At 42.1% G+C, this 17785-nt stretch overlaps 1 protein-coding gene across 1 annotated transcript in view; it reads right to left on the bottom strand.

The window, feature by feature from the left end:
* Positions 1-16461, bottom strand: part of kctd16b (potassium channel tetramerization domain containing 16b) — a 65885-nt gene extending 49424 nt beyond the window's left edge. The window contains exon 1 of the mRNA XM_035665980.1: positions 15435-16461. Coding sequence (XP_035521873.1) covers positions 15435-16272 — 838 coding nt within the window. The 5' untranslated portion in view covers positions 16273-16461. The remainder of the gene's footprint in view (positions 1-15434) is intronic.
* Between the last annotated feature and the right edge of the window lie 1324 nt (positions 16462-17785).

Genomic DNA, 17785 nt, shown 5'->3' with positions numbered 1-17785 from the left:
AGTAAATACAGTAAGCATAAAAGGAAGCCATGTGACAGCCACCATCCACCAGCTTCATGCAGTTATAAGTAGTTTCCCAGTCTTTGTTGTAGCTGCATTTCGATTCTTCCTGGTACTTTCCATCATATTCCATCTAAATGTTCATTGCTTGTGACTTTGTGGTGAGTCGCAATTTTCCCTAGAATAAAAATGCTGTGTATTCCCACATAAAGTGGGACACCTGTTCACGCTAAGCAGGAATGAAGCAAAGATTTTAATTAAACAATCAATTTACATTCCAATCATCATCAAGGATCACAGGCATTGGCTAGTGACCAGAAAAATGAGATGAAGATCTAACAGCCAACATTAAATCAAAATTTTGTGCATTTCTTTTCCATTAAAAACACTGCTCCACTGATTTTGCATTGTGCTTGTATGTTGGACTTGCAATGGACAGTTTAGAAAAGCAAGAAAATCCATCCAGCAAAACCAGAGACATTATCTTTTTTATTCCTATTTTACACAATTTATCCTTGTCAAGACCTGGCACCTATGTTACCCACAAAGAAACCTGACCACCCGAGAAGTCCAGGCAGAGTTTTGGGTGTGTTATGCCAGTAGTGGCTAATATAGCCTCGAGCCAATAGCCCCAGGCAGAGATGAGGCCTACAGAGGTCTGTAGTCTTGAGATTAAACCGACTTTTGAGATCTCAGTCACTTGAGGCTATTTATCCGACTTTCAAAAAGGTACTACTACACATGCAATAGACCTGTAATTAGACATTAGTGTGCAAAATCAGCACATCTTCGATCTATGGAGCCACACCGTTGCTTTGGACATATTGGAGCTATGTGCCTACACAGATGCCATGTCAAGACAGCAAGAATTGTTATTGATCACCATGGGATGCTTGTGTTCCTCTTATGTTTCAGATGACAACATACAACAGACATTGTTGTTGTTGTCTAGCACGGCCACAAACTCGCTTTCTAAGAATTTATAAAATGTGTAAAAGCAAAATATAGCTTGCCAATTAACAACATATTGTACTAGTGTTGCAATGCTATCAATATAGATAAATTATTTCCCCAGAGGCATTGTGCGACTCCTGTACATCATGACACACTAGTATAATTTCACAGGGTGTTGGGAATAACCCTTCTGGCTCCTTACATTAAAAGGAGCCAGTTAAAGTGTTTGGGCATCTTATTGGGATGCCAGTAGGAGGCCTCCCTGTGGAGATATTCTGGGCACGTTGTGTTAGGAGACCCCAGGGCAGACCCAGAACATGCTGGAGGGATTACATATCCCATCTGGCCTGGAAACACCTCATGATCTCCCTGGAAGGGATGGAGGACGTGGGTGGGGGAAAGGGCATTTGGGCTACATGCATAGTTTGCTGCAGCTGCACTGAATGGATGGAAGGATATATTGAGATGCATGCTAGGCCTTCTTGTCCTATCAGTTGTACAAGATGTGTGTGTGTGGGAGAGAGAGAGAGAGAGATCGAAAATAAAACAGAGACATAACAGAGAGTATTGCATGTGAAAGGACTCTGCATGCCTAAGGTCATCATTACCTCTGTCATGTCAAAGATTGGAGGTCAAAGGCAGACAGGGGTCACTTTCTTACAGGGTCAGATAGCCGCTAAGGAATTGTTTTCTGCAGCAGGAACTCCACAGGGAGAAGATGTAGTAGAGGCACACAACCTCTTGCTTTCTTTAATTAACTTTCCTATGTTCCTATGTAGGCTGGGTGTACACCAGCTATTGGATGATGGAGGCTCAGAAATCACACTGGGGTCACTAGAATATAAGGTCAGATTTCTCTCCATCAAAACAATAGATTAATGTAGTAGAAAGCAAAGCTGATGAAGTTGCTTTGCAGTAGAAAGTGCCTTAGGGAGCAAATAAGTTAAAATACAATAAGAGAAACTTTAACAGTCACCAGAGGGACCTAAGAAATTGTTCAAAATGTGACCTTTTTTCCCCAACTTTTCTCTTTTCACACTTGGGCAGCGGTGCCTCCTAATTGAGTATAGAATACACCTAACAAGGCACCCAGGCTCACTTACAAATGACTCCCAGTCCTACTCATCCTTCTTGTGCTGACCTTTAGAGGTTTATTTTACGGCCTGTGGACAACTGAAAATGTACAGTCAGTTAGGCTGAGTATTTATGTTACATAGCCTTATAAGAGCAGCAAACAGCCTTACTTGGTGTGAGGCTCTCCTCCAACCTCCCTTTTAGTAAAAAATTGAGAAGATATAAAAATCTAGTCAAGAAACAAGTGGAGCCAATAGTGTAGAGTGACAGATAGGAGCAAAAAATAAAACGCAGCAGAATGAAAAGGACTAGTTCTGTTGTTTTGGTTCCTGTTGATTTTATTCCTGAGGCGCTTGGAGAGAAAAAGAGATAGAGACACCAACTAAATAAAGAGGAACAGGAACATAAAGACAGAGCACTGAAAGCATTGAAAACGTTGCAGAAAATGAGGGTGAAAACACAGCCAACTTCAGCTCTTGCAGCAAAAAAAACACAGAGAAGAGGCAGATACAGAAAGAGGGACAGACAGAAGTAGACAAAGGCCTGGAGCAGTGAAAACCCCGCTGACCAAACACTCCACTCCAACTGTCAGATAGGGACATAGAGGCAAAGGCAGAAAGGGATGGAGGAGGGTTAATAGGAGAAAGGTGAAACAGAAGCTCAGAGCAGTAGGAGCAGCGAAAGCAGCAACAATCATAAACATCTGCCGGCAGCTTCGGCACTGGCAGCTATACCACTCCGTGCACTCCAGGAGAGATGTTTGAAATCAGCGAAACAGCATCCACGGATTGTTTACGGAAGACAGAAGGCTGAGCTCTCGGCACAACACCTTGATGCTTTAAATGCTCCAGAGAAAAGCAAAAAACATCTGATATGCACAACTGGCAGAGAATCAAATGCTCAAAGCAGCATCAGATACAGAGCGGAAGGGTGAGACCCAAGAAGAAAAACAAAACAATCCGGAAAAAACATGCTCGTGGCATACATACTTGACGCCCACTTGTAGATATCAATCCAAATCATAGTTCTGTGTTGCCAGCGAGCCAAATCTGAGCTACTACTTGTATTTTTACAAACCTGTTTGTTATAGATTTGTTCACACTCAGCTGTCTCCACTGCCCATAGCATTTAAAATGGTGAGAACTGATAACTTTGCAACACCAACAGGCACAGAGATACATTGATAGCATCACTAGCGATTAAGCTATGCCCCAAACTAGATATCCTGTATGTGTGCGTGGGTGTGTGTGTGTGTGTGTGTTCTCCTTTCACCATCATTCCTGTTCTCCGTCCTGCGCTTTTTAATGTTTTCTCTCTCATAGCACATAATGTGCCATTTGGTGTAATTTAATATATTACATGCTGTATGTTGAACACTTTATTAACAAATTCCCAGAAGGCCCATGTGGTGTGTCTAACAGGCACAGGATTGCGAAGCTCTATGTGTTACAGTGAGAACACAAACCACCTGATCAGTAAAACGAGCTGGGAATCAAAAACCAAACAAGGCAAAGCCCTCCAATGCCCTTGAGGAGTTAAGGTATTAACAGATGAGCCAGAAAAACTTTGAAAAGACTCTGAGTTCCAAAGCAAACTCTCTTCGACAAACACAACCTGAATATTTATTCTGATTCTTCAGTTTTGGCTCATTGGTTGACTAACTCAATATGCATATTTTTCTTTGACTTTGGCTGTTTTTAAGCCTATTTTTGGTTTGTTTGTCTTCACAATCTGGCACATCTCTCCAACCGTACGAACTTTTTCTTTGAAAAAAAATTCCCACAACAAAGCATAGCTAATAGTGTATTCATGTGGGGAATTTAAACTGGAGTGACATTCATGAAAGAGAAGTGAAGAAGGATGAAGTAGAGAAGAAGAGAATAGAAGAGATTCTCCAAAGGGGGAGTGATGTCTGAGGGTGTAGTGCAAAGTGACATTTGTTATTGGGTGTTGCATAAAAACAGGAGAGTGAGATCTGAAAAGGCCAGTGTCCTCTATTCCACCTCACACACACTCAAGTGCATACACATGCAACACACACAAAGTCCTAATCAAGATGAATGAGATTTGTTCTTCAACGAGGACATGCCATTATATTATGAGACAACTACATTATTGCTCTGATCCCACCGTTTTAACAGCTTGCAAGTGTACTGTGTGTGTGGATGAAAGAGAGAACCTTAATGATTAAAGGGGATCGTTGCACCTAAATGTCAGCCTGTAACGGCTTTAATTGGCTAAATGAGTTTCTGAGGTGATGGATGTTGATAATCGTCTTGCTCCATTTGCTTGTTTCTCATCCCAACACATGAGCATGTTTAAGCACAAATGAGTCCTAGCCCCTGCGCTCCAGAGATCTGATAGACTTTCAGTGTATGATATGGCTGGAGCCTGTATGCACATACATAGGTCTAAAGATTGTAAAACAGTTGGTTTGTGTTGTCATATTGGTCTTGTTGCCATATGAGACACACACACAGCTTACAAATCCCTCTAAAGCTTGGGCCAGGTTAATCTTTTAGTAAACAGTGTGTCTCTAGGCTAGCCTGTGCTGTCTGATCTTATCTACATAATGTGTGTGTGCGTGTGAGTGTTTGTGTATGTGAACTGTCGAGTGCTTACGTCCTGATGCGTTTGCTGTTGTCCTGCAAAACCAATTTACCAACAGACCTCTGTTCTGCAGACCATAATCACACAGGTTCACAGCCAGCAAATCATTATCTACACACCCATTATACAGGTAGTATGTGTACATAGAACCCCAGGTAGCAACCCATTACTTTTGCAAACAAACAGCCCTTTGTGTGGCTGCTGCAGTCCTCTGTGAACAGCACTCAATAATTCATTGCAGCGTGAATAGTAAACAGGAATGCGGAAGTGGGAAGAGAGCGGACACTGGATTTCTATAAATCATCATCGTTATGAGACAGAAAACACAGAGTCATTAACAACAAACTCTTCAGATCCACTGGATGCTTGATGAAGCACAGCCAGGTGACACCATCCAATCTGAACCTGATGTTTCCTTCTCTATTCTGGTAACAATAGTTTTAGTCCAGCCAACTCCCTGTGAGTGCTGGCATATTTGCATATCAATGCAGAAGCATCTCTAAGTTCTTCACATTTGCAAGATGTGACATTGGAACTACTGTTCAAATGTGAGGAAAAAAATATTCTATCTGTAATTATCTGTTTTAAATTCAAAGTGTGTAAGCAAAACCCAAAATGCACTGTTCGTCTGACTCTGCATTCCTTGTTGTGCATCAGTAACCAAGGCTATTGTTGTTTTCCTTGCTAACACCAATAGGAGAAAACTGGTGAGCCATGCTGAATAGATGAATGGAAACAATTTGGAGTGTGGTGAAGGTGAAGTGTTGCAGCTGAGGCACCATGAATGAACGGAACAATGTCAACTTAACAACATAGTTTAGCACTGCCATGAGCCAGCTGTGTCGAGTATAAACCCAGTGGACTATGTAGGTTTTGATTCTAAAAAACTACATACTGGTTCATTCCAATTTGTTGTTTGTGAAAAACCCTAGTACTTAGTACTGTCTGTGGGTATTTAGCATCTTCAGGACATTCCCATTTTGCACAAATTATTTAACTTAATATTGTTGTAATATAAGTAGTTTGAAGCCTTTTGTAGCTCAGAGTGAGCTGTGCAACATTTGAGGAATTGTCTCAAATGATGTCACTGGAAGCAACGTCAGTTTGGGATGAAGACTATAAGTTTGAAAATTAAAGAAAGCGGGGTGTCCCACTCCTTATCTCTGCTTGAGACTGGTGCTACATTAGCCACTGCTAACATAACACATGTCAATCTCTAGTTGCATTTTCTTAATGAAATGTAGCATCAGGTTTTAACTAAGGAAAAATAATGCATGGAACCATCTGATTCTGCTGCATTGATTTTGATCCTTTCTTTGAACAGTCCATCTTGAGTCTGACAATGAGTGCAATGCTAAATTGGAGTATTTTTTAAATCCAGGCTAAGTTTTCAAAAACCACCATAGACATTGGTCACAATGTAGTGAAGGGTCCCTTAGGTACCATGTCATAAAGTACAGCAGTGTATGCACTTTCTAGGAAATAGTGAGGGCTGAAGTCATGGGCGCAGATAAGAACTCTGATGTACTTGCGCAGTCATTCTTAAAAGGGAGCTACAGATGAAAGCAGAGGAATTAGATTAAAGTGGCTTGAGGTGCAGCTCAGTAATAGCATGGTTTTCTTAATATTTTGTAGGCTTGATGTGTATGACTTTGCCATGAATCCAGAAGAATTCAACAAAATCTTATCTATCCATCTTATCCATCAAGGTAAAACTGGATTGTAAACTCTCTCTCTCTCTCTATCTCTGTCTCTCTCCTCTCCCTGCTTTACATTAAGGGATTCAACACAACAGTGATAGATACTGCAGATATCTGGGGACAGAGTAAGTGTGTTTAAGTGAGCGGTCGGATCTATAATCTTCCTTCTAATGAGAGTCATTTTTCATCAGTTAGCAGTTTGTTTAGGTTCACCTCCAAGTGTGTGTGAGAGGGGGCATGAGTGTGCCTGCATAGCATGCTTATGTCTGAAGTATATGTGTGTGTTTTAATGGACAGGGAGCTTCACAGCCACTTAGGAATGAAATGGTGATGACAGTATGCTCTAGCGAACAGCTGAGTATTCTGAAATGACACAGAGGGATTACTAATGAGACACAGCATTGGCATTTGGAATAATCCTCTGCAGTAGCATAGCTTTAGCTATAGACTGATGTCATGTTAAAGACTTATATATACACTATGTACTTTTTTACCACAGTATACAGTCCTTCAGTCCATTGTGATCATCAAAATGTGTGCCTGGACACTGTTTTCTGGAAGTAAATCTGTAATGACTAATAATCAATCTCAGGTCTCAGTTGGCCAGCACGCAATGTAACTGCAACAGCCTGAGATCAATTATTTGACAAATCCTTCCCAACTCTGCGTCATTTGTTTCCATTCTCTTTCTTCTGCCTATTATAAAACAGGCAAAAATATTAAATGTTCCTGTGTCAATACAACAAATACATTTTAGGCCCTTTCTGCTTTCCTACAAATGAAGAACCAAGAACCATGATATTATATTTTTATGAAACATTCAGATACATTAGGCTTTTATCACAAGTTGCCATTGGTGGTTTCAGTAATTTCCTTCGGAGTTAATTTCCTCTGGAGTTGCTACATTAGTGCTTCTGGCTTTCTTAATGGACATAAAGACTTCATTGCCACTTACAAATGAAATGCCACTGACACTCTGCCCTCGGAAGCCATAAAGCACTGTGGAATCAAATTACAACGGTATGACCATATGCTCGATCAAGCTGTGGACCACTGCTGTGAGACTGACAATGTGTGATTCTAATGAGGCACAGAGGAATAAGGAATGATTCAAAACACAGTAAAAACTGTTAAGTTTCATCACAAAGTTTAAGTACTAATAGTCCGAATACTGATGGACTGTTTCATCAGTCAGTTCAGTCTGAAGAAGATAAATGAAGAGGCAGGTAGAGTTATAATGAAGAGCTGAGCTGAGGAGAAAACCAGAAAAAAAACACATTAGTGAAGGGAAGACTGTCCCAAAGCAGCCACATAAGGAAAAACCCACTGTGCATGTCTATTTTGTGTATTTGTTGGCCTGTCATAATGCCATGCTGACTTTTACACAGTGGTGGAAGAAGTATTCTTCTTTTACTTAAGTAAAAGTACTAATACCGAACTGTGAAAATACTCCATTACAAGTCAATGTTCTGCATTAAAAACCTTAGTAATTATCATCAAAATTATGCGTAAAATTATTCATTCTGCAGTAAAAAATGGTTCCATTCAGTGTTTACCTATTATATATGATTGATGATGATATGATGATTATATATGTTTGGATTAATACTACTGTTGCTTTAATGTGTATGTCACATTTAACTGCTCTGCCTGTTTAAGGTTGACCTAATTCTAACTACTTGATATACTGTTGGGTAGTTTTGCAACATATTCTATAAGATCATCATGTGTTTGTGGTGTCACTGTCCTATGAGAACCACATATCTGTAAAATGTCATGAGCTCAGAAAAACAGCCTGTGACAATGCATTTTCCATCTAATCCAGGTTTTTTCATAGTTTATTTAGCTGCAGAAGTAGGATAATTTTTCTCAACACAAGAAAAAACACTTATGTTTTGTGTCAATTTATCAGAAAAACTCTAAACTATAAAAATAGTATACTATTGGAGTAAAAAAAAAGTACAACATTTGCCTCTAAGATGCAGTGGTATGGAGGTAAAATGTTTCTAACTGTACTTAAATTAGGTAAAACCCAAATAAATAGTCAAGTGTCTGCTCAAGTCGATATTCGTATGTTTGAATCTTTCCTTAGACTGAACAGCACTACAATCAGAAGTTAGGTCTTGGAACTCTCTCTGAATTCCTCAAACAGGAAGTAGGTTCTCTTTGGTATCAGATCCTCTATTTGAAAAATTTTAACAAATGGCAGCAGCCATTAATCTGAACTGTGACATGCACTCCCGCAGTGGAAACAGCCGTTGGTATGATTAGGCGATGCAATTACTGATGTGATAGGAATCCTGTGCATGCTTTCCATTGTGTTTCCAGCCAATCTGGACTCGTACGTAGCGGGCCTATTAAAGCATTGATGCATTGCAGCAGCCAGCCGGTGGGTTGAGCAAGTGAAGAGGCTCTCCAGCTGCAGTTTCTGTCATTATGGCAACGCTGCACACCTCGTCGCACCGCAGAGCACTTATTCCAACACAACAGGGAAGAGCATCAGCATTATATCAACTGTGCCTACCACCGCAGAGAGAATAGAGTGTCAAGAGTCACAGAGGAGGAGAAAATGGGCTGATAGACGGCAAGGAGAGGAGGGAGTCACAGAGGGCTTAGGGGAGCTTGTTGTTGACGCTCCGGTGTTCACTCTCTTTTCTTTTGCCCTCCTTCTCTCTCTCTCTCCCTCTCTCTCTCCCCCACAGCTCTGTAGTTCCCCATATCCTCCAGAGGCTGGGGATTATGGGAATCTACGCTACGTAGCTACACTAAGCTTCCAGGGGAGAAGGTCAAGGGGAGGCTAGACAAACAAGAAAGTCTATCTTCTTTCCATATGACCCGCTTGCCCTTTATCCATCATTTCTTCTCTGCTGTCCTCCCCTTACTTTCATTCAACCCCACCTGCACCTCCCACTGCGGGCTTTTATGTACAATCAATCAAAAACCAGCAATATAAATGCAAATAAATATATCGTTTCAGGATAGGGTTACTCTATATTTATTTCCCTTGAACGACTCATTATCATCAAACTCACTGGCTTTAACATATACTGTAACTTATTTTCTCTTATCTTGAAAAGGTGAGCAAACTCTATTTCATAAGTGAAAATTGAGTTCATTTTCTGTTTACCCTCAGCTACATCCAGGGTTTCACTTGCAATCACTCACTCCTTCAGTTGCTTTCACCAGTAGATCATATATCTCTCTTCTCACTCTCTTCCTATCCCCTCATCACTGCTGCCTCAAATTAGTCCTCCTCTTTTGACAAACAGGACAGTTACTTTATAAATGTTAGTTTCTTCTAACTGAAGAATATTCCCAATGTAAAGTGGCTATTTTTTTTACATTTTGATAAGGTAGGGAAAGGGTCATTGTGCTTTAATTTCTTTACAACTGTCTCGACAACAGCTTGTACAAAAGCAGCAGCTCCAGCTCGTACTGAAAAGAAAAGCCTACGCAGTTTTACCTAGCTATATTAACTCTCCGCAGCAAGAAGCGAAAATAGATCTTTTTCAGAATTTAATTTTATTTATTTATTTATTTTGCTTAAGACTACTACAGAGACTACATAACTGCAGCTGAGAGCTCTGCACCTTTGATAGGGTCAACACTTAAAAAAGCGAAATATGTGTCATCTCTTCAAACTGTAATTTCTGTGAAGCCTTCCTGAAATGTAAATAAAGTCTTAATGGTGTCGCTTTTATGGTTCTGGCCTTGCTTTAATACTGTTAACCTTGATTTGATTGCATTTTCTGTTGAATATATGTGGCTTTGTTTCATGTACTCTTTTCTAAAGTGCTGTTAAAGTGTGCTTTAAAAAGTCCAACAAAAATAAAGACAAGTAGTAGTAATACCTGTGGTTGTAGCAGTAGTACTGTTAATGGTACTGTAGCAGTACTTGTAGTCTAGTCCAGTGTCTGTAGTATTATTAAATATAATAGTGCTTGGATTAACAAAGTACTACTGGTTGTACAGTAGTTGCATCCAGTTTTATACCAGTGACAGTCCTAGTAGAACTAATAGTAGTACTTGTAGTCAGTAGCATCACCAGTTGTCATAGTAACAAAAGCCTTAGTAAGAACAATAGCCGTGTTTTTCTCTTCTTTCATACATCAAACCGTGATCTCCACCTGCTTCCTCTTTCCTTCCTTTTTGTCTCAGTCTGAATAATGCAGAGTTGAGGTGTGTGGTGGTGGACTCCCCTGTGGAGCTGAGGCCAGGGTAGCAGCTGTCCCTATCAAGACTCTCCTCAGAGCTGTCACGGCCTGTCTGCTCCTCAGCTAATCACTTCCTACAGGCCTGCAGCATGGGACCGCCGCTGCTAATGTCGTCACCGATTGGGCCGGGAGACGCTCGCAGGGTGAGCGTGATGTAGTTTCATATGGTGATGAGTGTGTGTGTCTGCAAGTGGGTGCGTGTGTTCGTGAGGGGGGGTGCAGGTGTGTTTAGCTAGCGGCTCAATGGGTGTGCAAATGCCTCCGGTAGTGCAACATGGGTCACGCATTAACACACACACAGAAACCATAACCATTACCATAACCCTTTTTCTTCCCACCTGCCAAAACACATTTGCTACACAAGAAGTTACTCATCTGTGTGTAACAAGCTAATGGCACAGTGTGTCACACGCCAGCACACACGGTCATAGGAAAATGGCCATTTGTAATGACACCCACTTCACTCTGGCATGTTCAGCTGAGGTAAAAATAAAGCCTGGGGAAATACATCCTGAACCAAAAAAATATTATTTTCCTATCCTCTCAGCAGAAGTTAGAAATGTTTCCTTTTTTGCCGCACGGAGGATGTTGTGTTGTGGGATGGTTCTGTTGCGGAAGGCTCTGACAGGCCCTGCGGTGAATACCACAGATCCAACTGTCAACACTGATGATTAATTATGAGTCATTCCAGCCATGCAACAAATTGGTAAATATATTTGCCTTGTGGGGTTTCAGAGGCTATCCAGAATTTGAATAGCCACAAAGAGAGAGGAGATTGATAGGTGCAATCAGACGAGTGTAGAATCCAGGGCAATAGATAACGAGTAAAACGAGGATTGAAAGAGATAAAGGAGGTTGAGGCTTCTGGCAAGAAAAACATAAAGCTTGTAAGTGGAAGTCAAAGTTGTGTCAGTAAAACTGGGAACGGAAAGTGAACTAGTGTTTCTCTGTAAAGTTTAGCCTGTACTCAAGAGTCTACTAAGTTCACCTAAACAAACAGTTAGGTTTTGGTCATATTAGTTCGCTAACTCTATCACTGATGTCCGGGTTAATTGCAGATGATTTAGCATTAACCCCTAATGCTAATGTTACCTTGAAATGTGCAAGAAATGTGTCAAAAAAGTATGTGGGCCCAAAAAAATTACATGTGTTTGTTGGACATCTCATTACAAAACAATGGGCATTAATATGATGCTTAAATTCCTCCACTCTGGCTGCAGGGATTTGCTCCCATTCAGCCACAGGTTGGTCATTGATGTCAGCATAAGCCCTTTCTCGCAGCTGACGTTCCAATTAATCGTAAATGTGTTCAATGAGGTTAAGGTCAGTGCTCCTTGAAGGCTAGTTTTTACACACCAATTTGGCAAAATCATTTCTTTATGTACCTTTCTTTCTTTCCCTAAACTGTCAGCACAATGTCAGAACATGAAAACAGCCCAAGACCAAAAGTACACAAAAGTATGTGGATTTTTTTGTTATATACTACAAGCTGTTGACAAGATCTGAACAAATTGTGAGAGGCACAATCAGTTGCTGCTGTTGCCTAAGACTTTAGGACCTCTAATATGGTCAATAGAGGGACAACAAATAAGAGAGACAGAGTTGCTGGAATATTTGTGATAAGGAAAGGCACAGACAGAAAAATGTAGAATGAGACAGCCAAAGATGAAGGTAAATAAACAATCATGGAGATGCACAGGCAGACAGACAGAGACATGAATAAGAAGCAAGACAGGAGGCGTGACGGTGCAGTGAGGCATGAAAAGGCAACTGGTGCCGCCGCACTTCTCCTTGCCCCTGTGGCGCACAGAGCAAAATGAAGCTGGAGAGAAGCAGGGCGGGAAGTGAGACAAGAGAGAAAAGCCGGGTATGATTGACTAGAGCAAAATGAGAAGACATGAAAGGAGAAGAGGGAGAGGAAAGACAAGCAAGGCGAGGAAGAGGGAGGATGGGGAGAGGGGAAAAATGAGCATGCCAAAAATGTGACAAGAGACTGTCAGTGACAACATTTAATCCACTGGGTGACTGCAGCATTTAACAAACTCCCTGCATGGCTCTGTGTGTGTATGGATGGTAACCTGCATGCATATGTGTGTGTTAGTGTGCACACCTGCCACTGTGATTATGCCTGGTTACACGTGTGTATGCACGCTCTTGCCTCTTGTGTGCATGTATTTATTTGTGCGGCTGCATGTCGGCGTTTTGTGTGGCTGTGTGTGTCCTCAGATATAGGCCCAACACATCTGCCATCCGCCGCTTGTGTCCTTGCCTTTGAGTGTATGCCCTTTAACAAGCTGAACATTTGTCAACAAAGCCATGAAGCAGTTGTTGTTCGTCAGTAAGCAAGAAGAGGCCTGCAGAGGCAGCCCACAGACACACTGCCAGATACTGTATGGCATAAGCAAGGTGTATGAGCCATCCAGTCACTGTAGCTGCTTCATGCAGGCCATTAATGCAGAGCTCATTTAGCTTGGAACCAGCCCAGCAAATCACTCTCATGTGATTTTTTTTTTTTACTCCTATGACCATGTGATCATTTGACTTATGTGATTTATGGGGCTTGCGGTGGTTTTCCCTATGGTGGTGGTGGATGCACAGCTCCCTGGTCTCTAACCAGTGGTCCTGGCCCCCTGCCTTAGTCACTACAAGGAAATCTTGAAACAATGTGGGATGTAAAGAAAGGAAATCTTGGAACAAGATTAATTAAAAGATATTTTTGGGATGTAAAGAATTTTACACACAATGCTAAATTGTCATGAAAAACAACTTCAGCTTTCTTTAAATCACATCAAAAACTATTTTGATGTGATTTTGCCTTTTAAGGATGTTTGCATATCGGTCTGTGACTGTTTTTACTTGCCAAACATCTGGACGATTGGGCACTGAAATGAGACAGCAAAGCCAGCAGTAACAAGAACTGGGTTAGATGTCCTTTTTCATGAACTGAAAAATGTTTCCTATGAATATGTAGCAGTGTCCATCGCTTCATTCATGATTGCCAAAAGCACCAAAATTGTCTGCTCTGTAATCATAAATTATTTGGAAATGAGGAAGGACCACAAGGGATGTTGCATATAAAGTCTATATAGTATTCAAATATCAATGAAACCCAAACCTACTCGGCACTGAACGCTTGAGAAAAATGGAACTGTTAGGAGAGAGGGATAAGTCATAGCTCCTTTTTTGAATTGTAATCTTTTTGGGGACAAATAAACCATATTTTCCACCATAAGAGTAGACACAGATACTTTGTGTTATTAGGGAATATTTTGATGCTGCTTTGACACATTGAACTCAATAGTGTTGGCAGCAAGTCCAGTTTTATTTGCAGCACATTGTGCATTGCTGTACTGTATCTCACTTATGTAACGAGCCTTGATTTAATCTTTTGGGATTTTAACATTGAAAACCACTAACAGATTTTCACATGTATTAAAATGGTATCACTGTAGTAGCTATGAAAACTATATTTACAACTGAAACCGGGTCCAGTAGTATTTGCAAATATTCATAAAGCCATGGCGTACTTGCTGAAATTCCCATTTCAAAGGGCTTGAGTGGGAACAAGGTCAAGGTCTTTTTGTGATTCAAAATCCAAAATAATATGTCTGGCACTACTTAGTCATTGTAGTATCTGTTCAGGCACTATTAATCTGAGTCAGTCTCATAGGTTATACCAATCAGAATTTAAAAAATGTAACTGCTCTTTCTTTACTCTAAGCATGGAAAATAAATAGTTTTGTTTAATTTTTAGGGACTTTTTTTAGAGTAGCTTTCAGATTCTCCAAGTAGTTTATACATTTACAAAAAATTTAAGCACATTCACATTATCACTGATTCCTTTATGGCAGCTTCATTGTGGCAGGTAACAAAGAGTTTGGGATAAATTGTACACTGTCAGATCGGAGAATATTGATTTTTTTTCTCACGAAAGCTAGAACAAAAGTCGTGATGATGATGATCTCCTTCACATCCACTCTTGCCAGATTCACACCAGCCAGTGAGCAGCAAAGATGGAGCAATGTAAGGAAAGCAATGGGAGAGCCAGAAGGAAAAGCAAGAAGTTGAAAGGATGGGATGGATGAAAGCTGAGAGGAGGTGGAGTAGAAAATTGCACCAAGATGAGAAATGGCAAGCATTGACAAATCATTGCTCTGTCGACTGCCGTAGCTCAGATGGGAGTGAAATTATTCAAATCTGGTTAAATCTTGTGAAATATAAAACTAGCCTGCAAGATTGCACTGAATGCTGCAACATGCTGTAATAGGCTTGAGCACGCTGAGATTAAAATGTGAACTAGCTTTTCAGGTGTGTGTTTGCTGCTAAGGTTGTCTTGCTTCCAGGGAGAGACGGCAACACCTTGGATTAAGCCCAATTACCAGGAGTGATCACTAATTGGTTTTGTTCCACAGGGCTCAGAGAAAACTTCAGACATTAACAGAGCGTGTTAGTTTGACTCTGTGCTTGCATGAGGTGATGCAGGTTACTCGTGGACAAGTTGAACTCATACAGTGCAGCTTTGTGGTCTCTGTGTGTACCATGGGGATGTTTTTAAAGTCTGTTTAACCCTGTCCAAGTGGGGGAAAAAAAACTGATTTTCCGGAACTATATGTAATGGAAACAGGTGGAAGCAGCTCTGAACACCACACCCACATCATTCATAAGATGGGTGGTCCATCCATCCCAATAACCAGATGTCTCTGTCACACACACACACAGAAGGAGTAAACCAAGTGCGCCTTCTAGCGGTGAATACAACTTTATGTGCGTGTGTGTGCGTGCGCGCGTGCACGTGCGCGCTCATGTGAAGTTGACCTGCTGTAAAAACTAAATAAATAAATACAATTAAATAAAATAAGGGGGGGGGTATAATGTGACTTACGGTAGAATACGTATTCTGTGTAGCTGGACCAGATCTTGTCCTCTGTGTGCTGGTTGACAAACGAGGCTGTGACCGACGAGTTGCAGGCCACCATTTGGAAACCACACTCCGACAGCATGTCAAAAGCCCTCTCCAGGTGCTTGAACTTGAGGTAAAACCGAGAGGTGTAACGATCCGGGGTCCTGTCCGGGTCCCGGCTCTCGTTCAGGGTCTCCTCGAAAACTTCTTTGGCGAGGGCCACCCGCCCGCAAATCAGTATCCGAGGTACCCTCCTGAACTTTGCGTCGGTCTGACTCTCTCGGCCCATGGTGCACGACCCCCGGTATCCCACCGTGATGAAGCCGCTCTTTCTGTCCGCGGGGACGAGGGACGGCGGCGGACACTGCCGGTGGTCGCTGCCCTGGGACCCGTCTTCATAGTCGCTGTGGAAGTAGTCGTCCGGGCTGTGCTTCAGATCATCTGGGGTCAGGAGCTTCACTAAATCGGGCAGCTGGAAGTATTCCGCCTCTTTCCTGAGCCTCCCTTTCTCCGGGAAGTGATCCGGGAGGACGACTTGCTTGTCTCGGAGGTAGTCCAACACATACCGGAACAAAAACCCGTCTCTGTCGATGAAATACCGGCCCTTCGGGTCTCTCGCCAAATCATTAGATGCGTCTTTTTTAGAAGAGAATAGCTTACCGAGTAATGAACTCGGGGTGCTCACCAAAGTTGAGTGACGCGTGTAGTAAACCTGCCCCCCTACGTTTAATTCAACCACATCTGGGAAACTGTTCTGAACTGATGCTTGCTCTTTGGGGTTAGTCCTACAGTTACCACTCAGCGCCATCGTTTCCGTCATGAAACAGCTACACACACAGGCTACACACCTATTTCTACAGCAAGTCTCGAAAAAGAAGAAGAAAGAAAGCAAAAAAAAAAAACGATGATCAGTGTCAAAAGTTGCTAAGCTGTGTCATCGGTTATTCTGCGTTTACGCAGGGGGCTCCAACTTCATCTCACAACAACGTGGATGAGCATTTTTCATCGATCCATGGTCGTTATCACCTACCAGTCTTTAGCAGTTGTCGAAAATGTGAAAGCGGGTGAGGGGGGGGAGGAAGCAGTCCGGGGCGTCCCTCTGTGAATATTAAATCTAAAAAAAAGACTCAGATGGAAAGAATCAGTGCTGCTGGAGAGGGGAAATGTATCCGGCGCATAAAAGGCTTGCATCAGTGGCTAATGTAAGACCATTACAGGGGGTGGAGGGGAGGGGAGGGGAGTGGGGGTGGTTCGAGGCTGGAAAAAGAAGCCTTTAGCACCGAATGGAAAAGAAACTTGTCTTGCTCGCCTTTTCGCTTCTAGGAGTTTTATCCAACAAATAGAAATCCTTCTGCACACAACCACAAGTCCACAACTTATTTTGGGATATAGTCCAAACAGAAGAAGGTGCTGAAGCGGTGCTGTCACTTTAGTTTTCTCTTCAACTTCCTCCCTGAACACCTTCAGATTTTTGCAGGCTGTGCAGACCAGCGGGAGGAGGAGGAGGAGGAGGAGGTTGAATGCCTTTCAGTGGCAAAAAACTTCGCAGAGATTGCACAAGCAATCCTCGGGAGTCCTGTGGTTTTGTCTGTAAACCGGCCACTACAAATATGTCGCATGCTCCGGACTGAATTAAACTCAAAAACCCCGCCTTAGAAAAAAACACATCTTATTTGCTGTCTTCGAGAGATGTAAAATAAATAAGAATCTCAGTTTGGATGTTTTTTTTTTTCCCAGAGCAGCGGAGAAAAGCGACCCGCTGCTGCTGGAGCTGTCCGCGGTGCTGAAACGAGCATCTCATCAACCACCCCCCACCCCCCCTCTCCTTTCCACACTCTCGTACCGCCTCCCTTCCCCTACAGAGCTGGGTGGTGTCTTCATGGCTGCTCCCCCGTCTTCCACAAACACACACGACCCCCCGCGCCCCCGTCCCGCCCAACTACCACATCCCCACAGCAGCAACACAAACACACACACACAAGCTACTGGAGGCTTATGGGGCGATTCCAGGCTGCAAGAGCCGCATGCCCCTGTTTAAAAAAAAATAAGTTTTAGACTTTTACAACGGTTTCAGTGCATGGTCGTACAATTGCTGCATCCATCTCAAATGTTCTAACAATTGGACCCACAGCTTGACCAACGTGCATGACTAAAACACATAATTGTAAGATACATGGTTGGTTTCCACGGTACAAACTGTGCCATATTCTCAGTTTTACATTTTGGTAGCAACGTGTTTGTAGTTTTCTTTCTGGAATCTCTTCATGACAGTGTTATCTTCAAGACCCAGATAAATGTCTCCAACTGCCAGTGAGTTGTTACATTATGTGAGA

The sequence above is a fragment of the Morone saxatilis genome, unplaced genomic scaffold, assembly GCF_004916995.1.
Source record: "Morone saxatilis isolate NCDOM2014 unplaced genomic scaffold, NCSU_SB_2.0 Contig20, whole genome shotgun sequence".
Classification (NCBI taxonomy): Eukaryota; Metazoa; Chordata; class Actinopteri; family Moronidae; genus Morone; species Morone saxatilis.
Note: the sequence above shows the minus strand (reverse complement) of the source record. Positions and strands in the feature narration are given on the sequence as shown.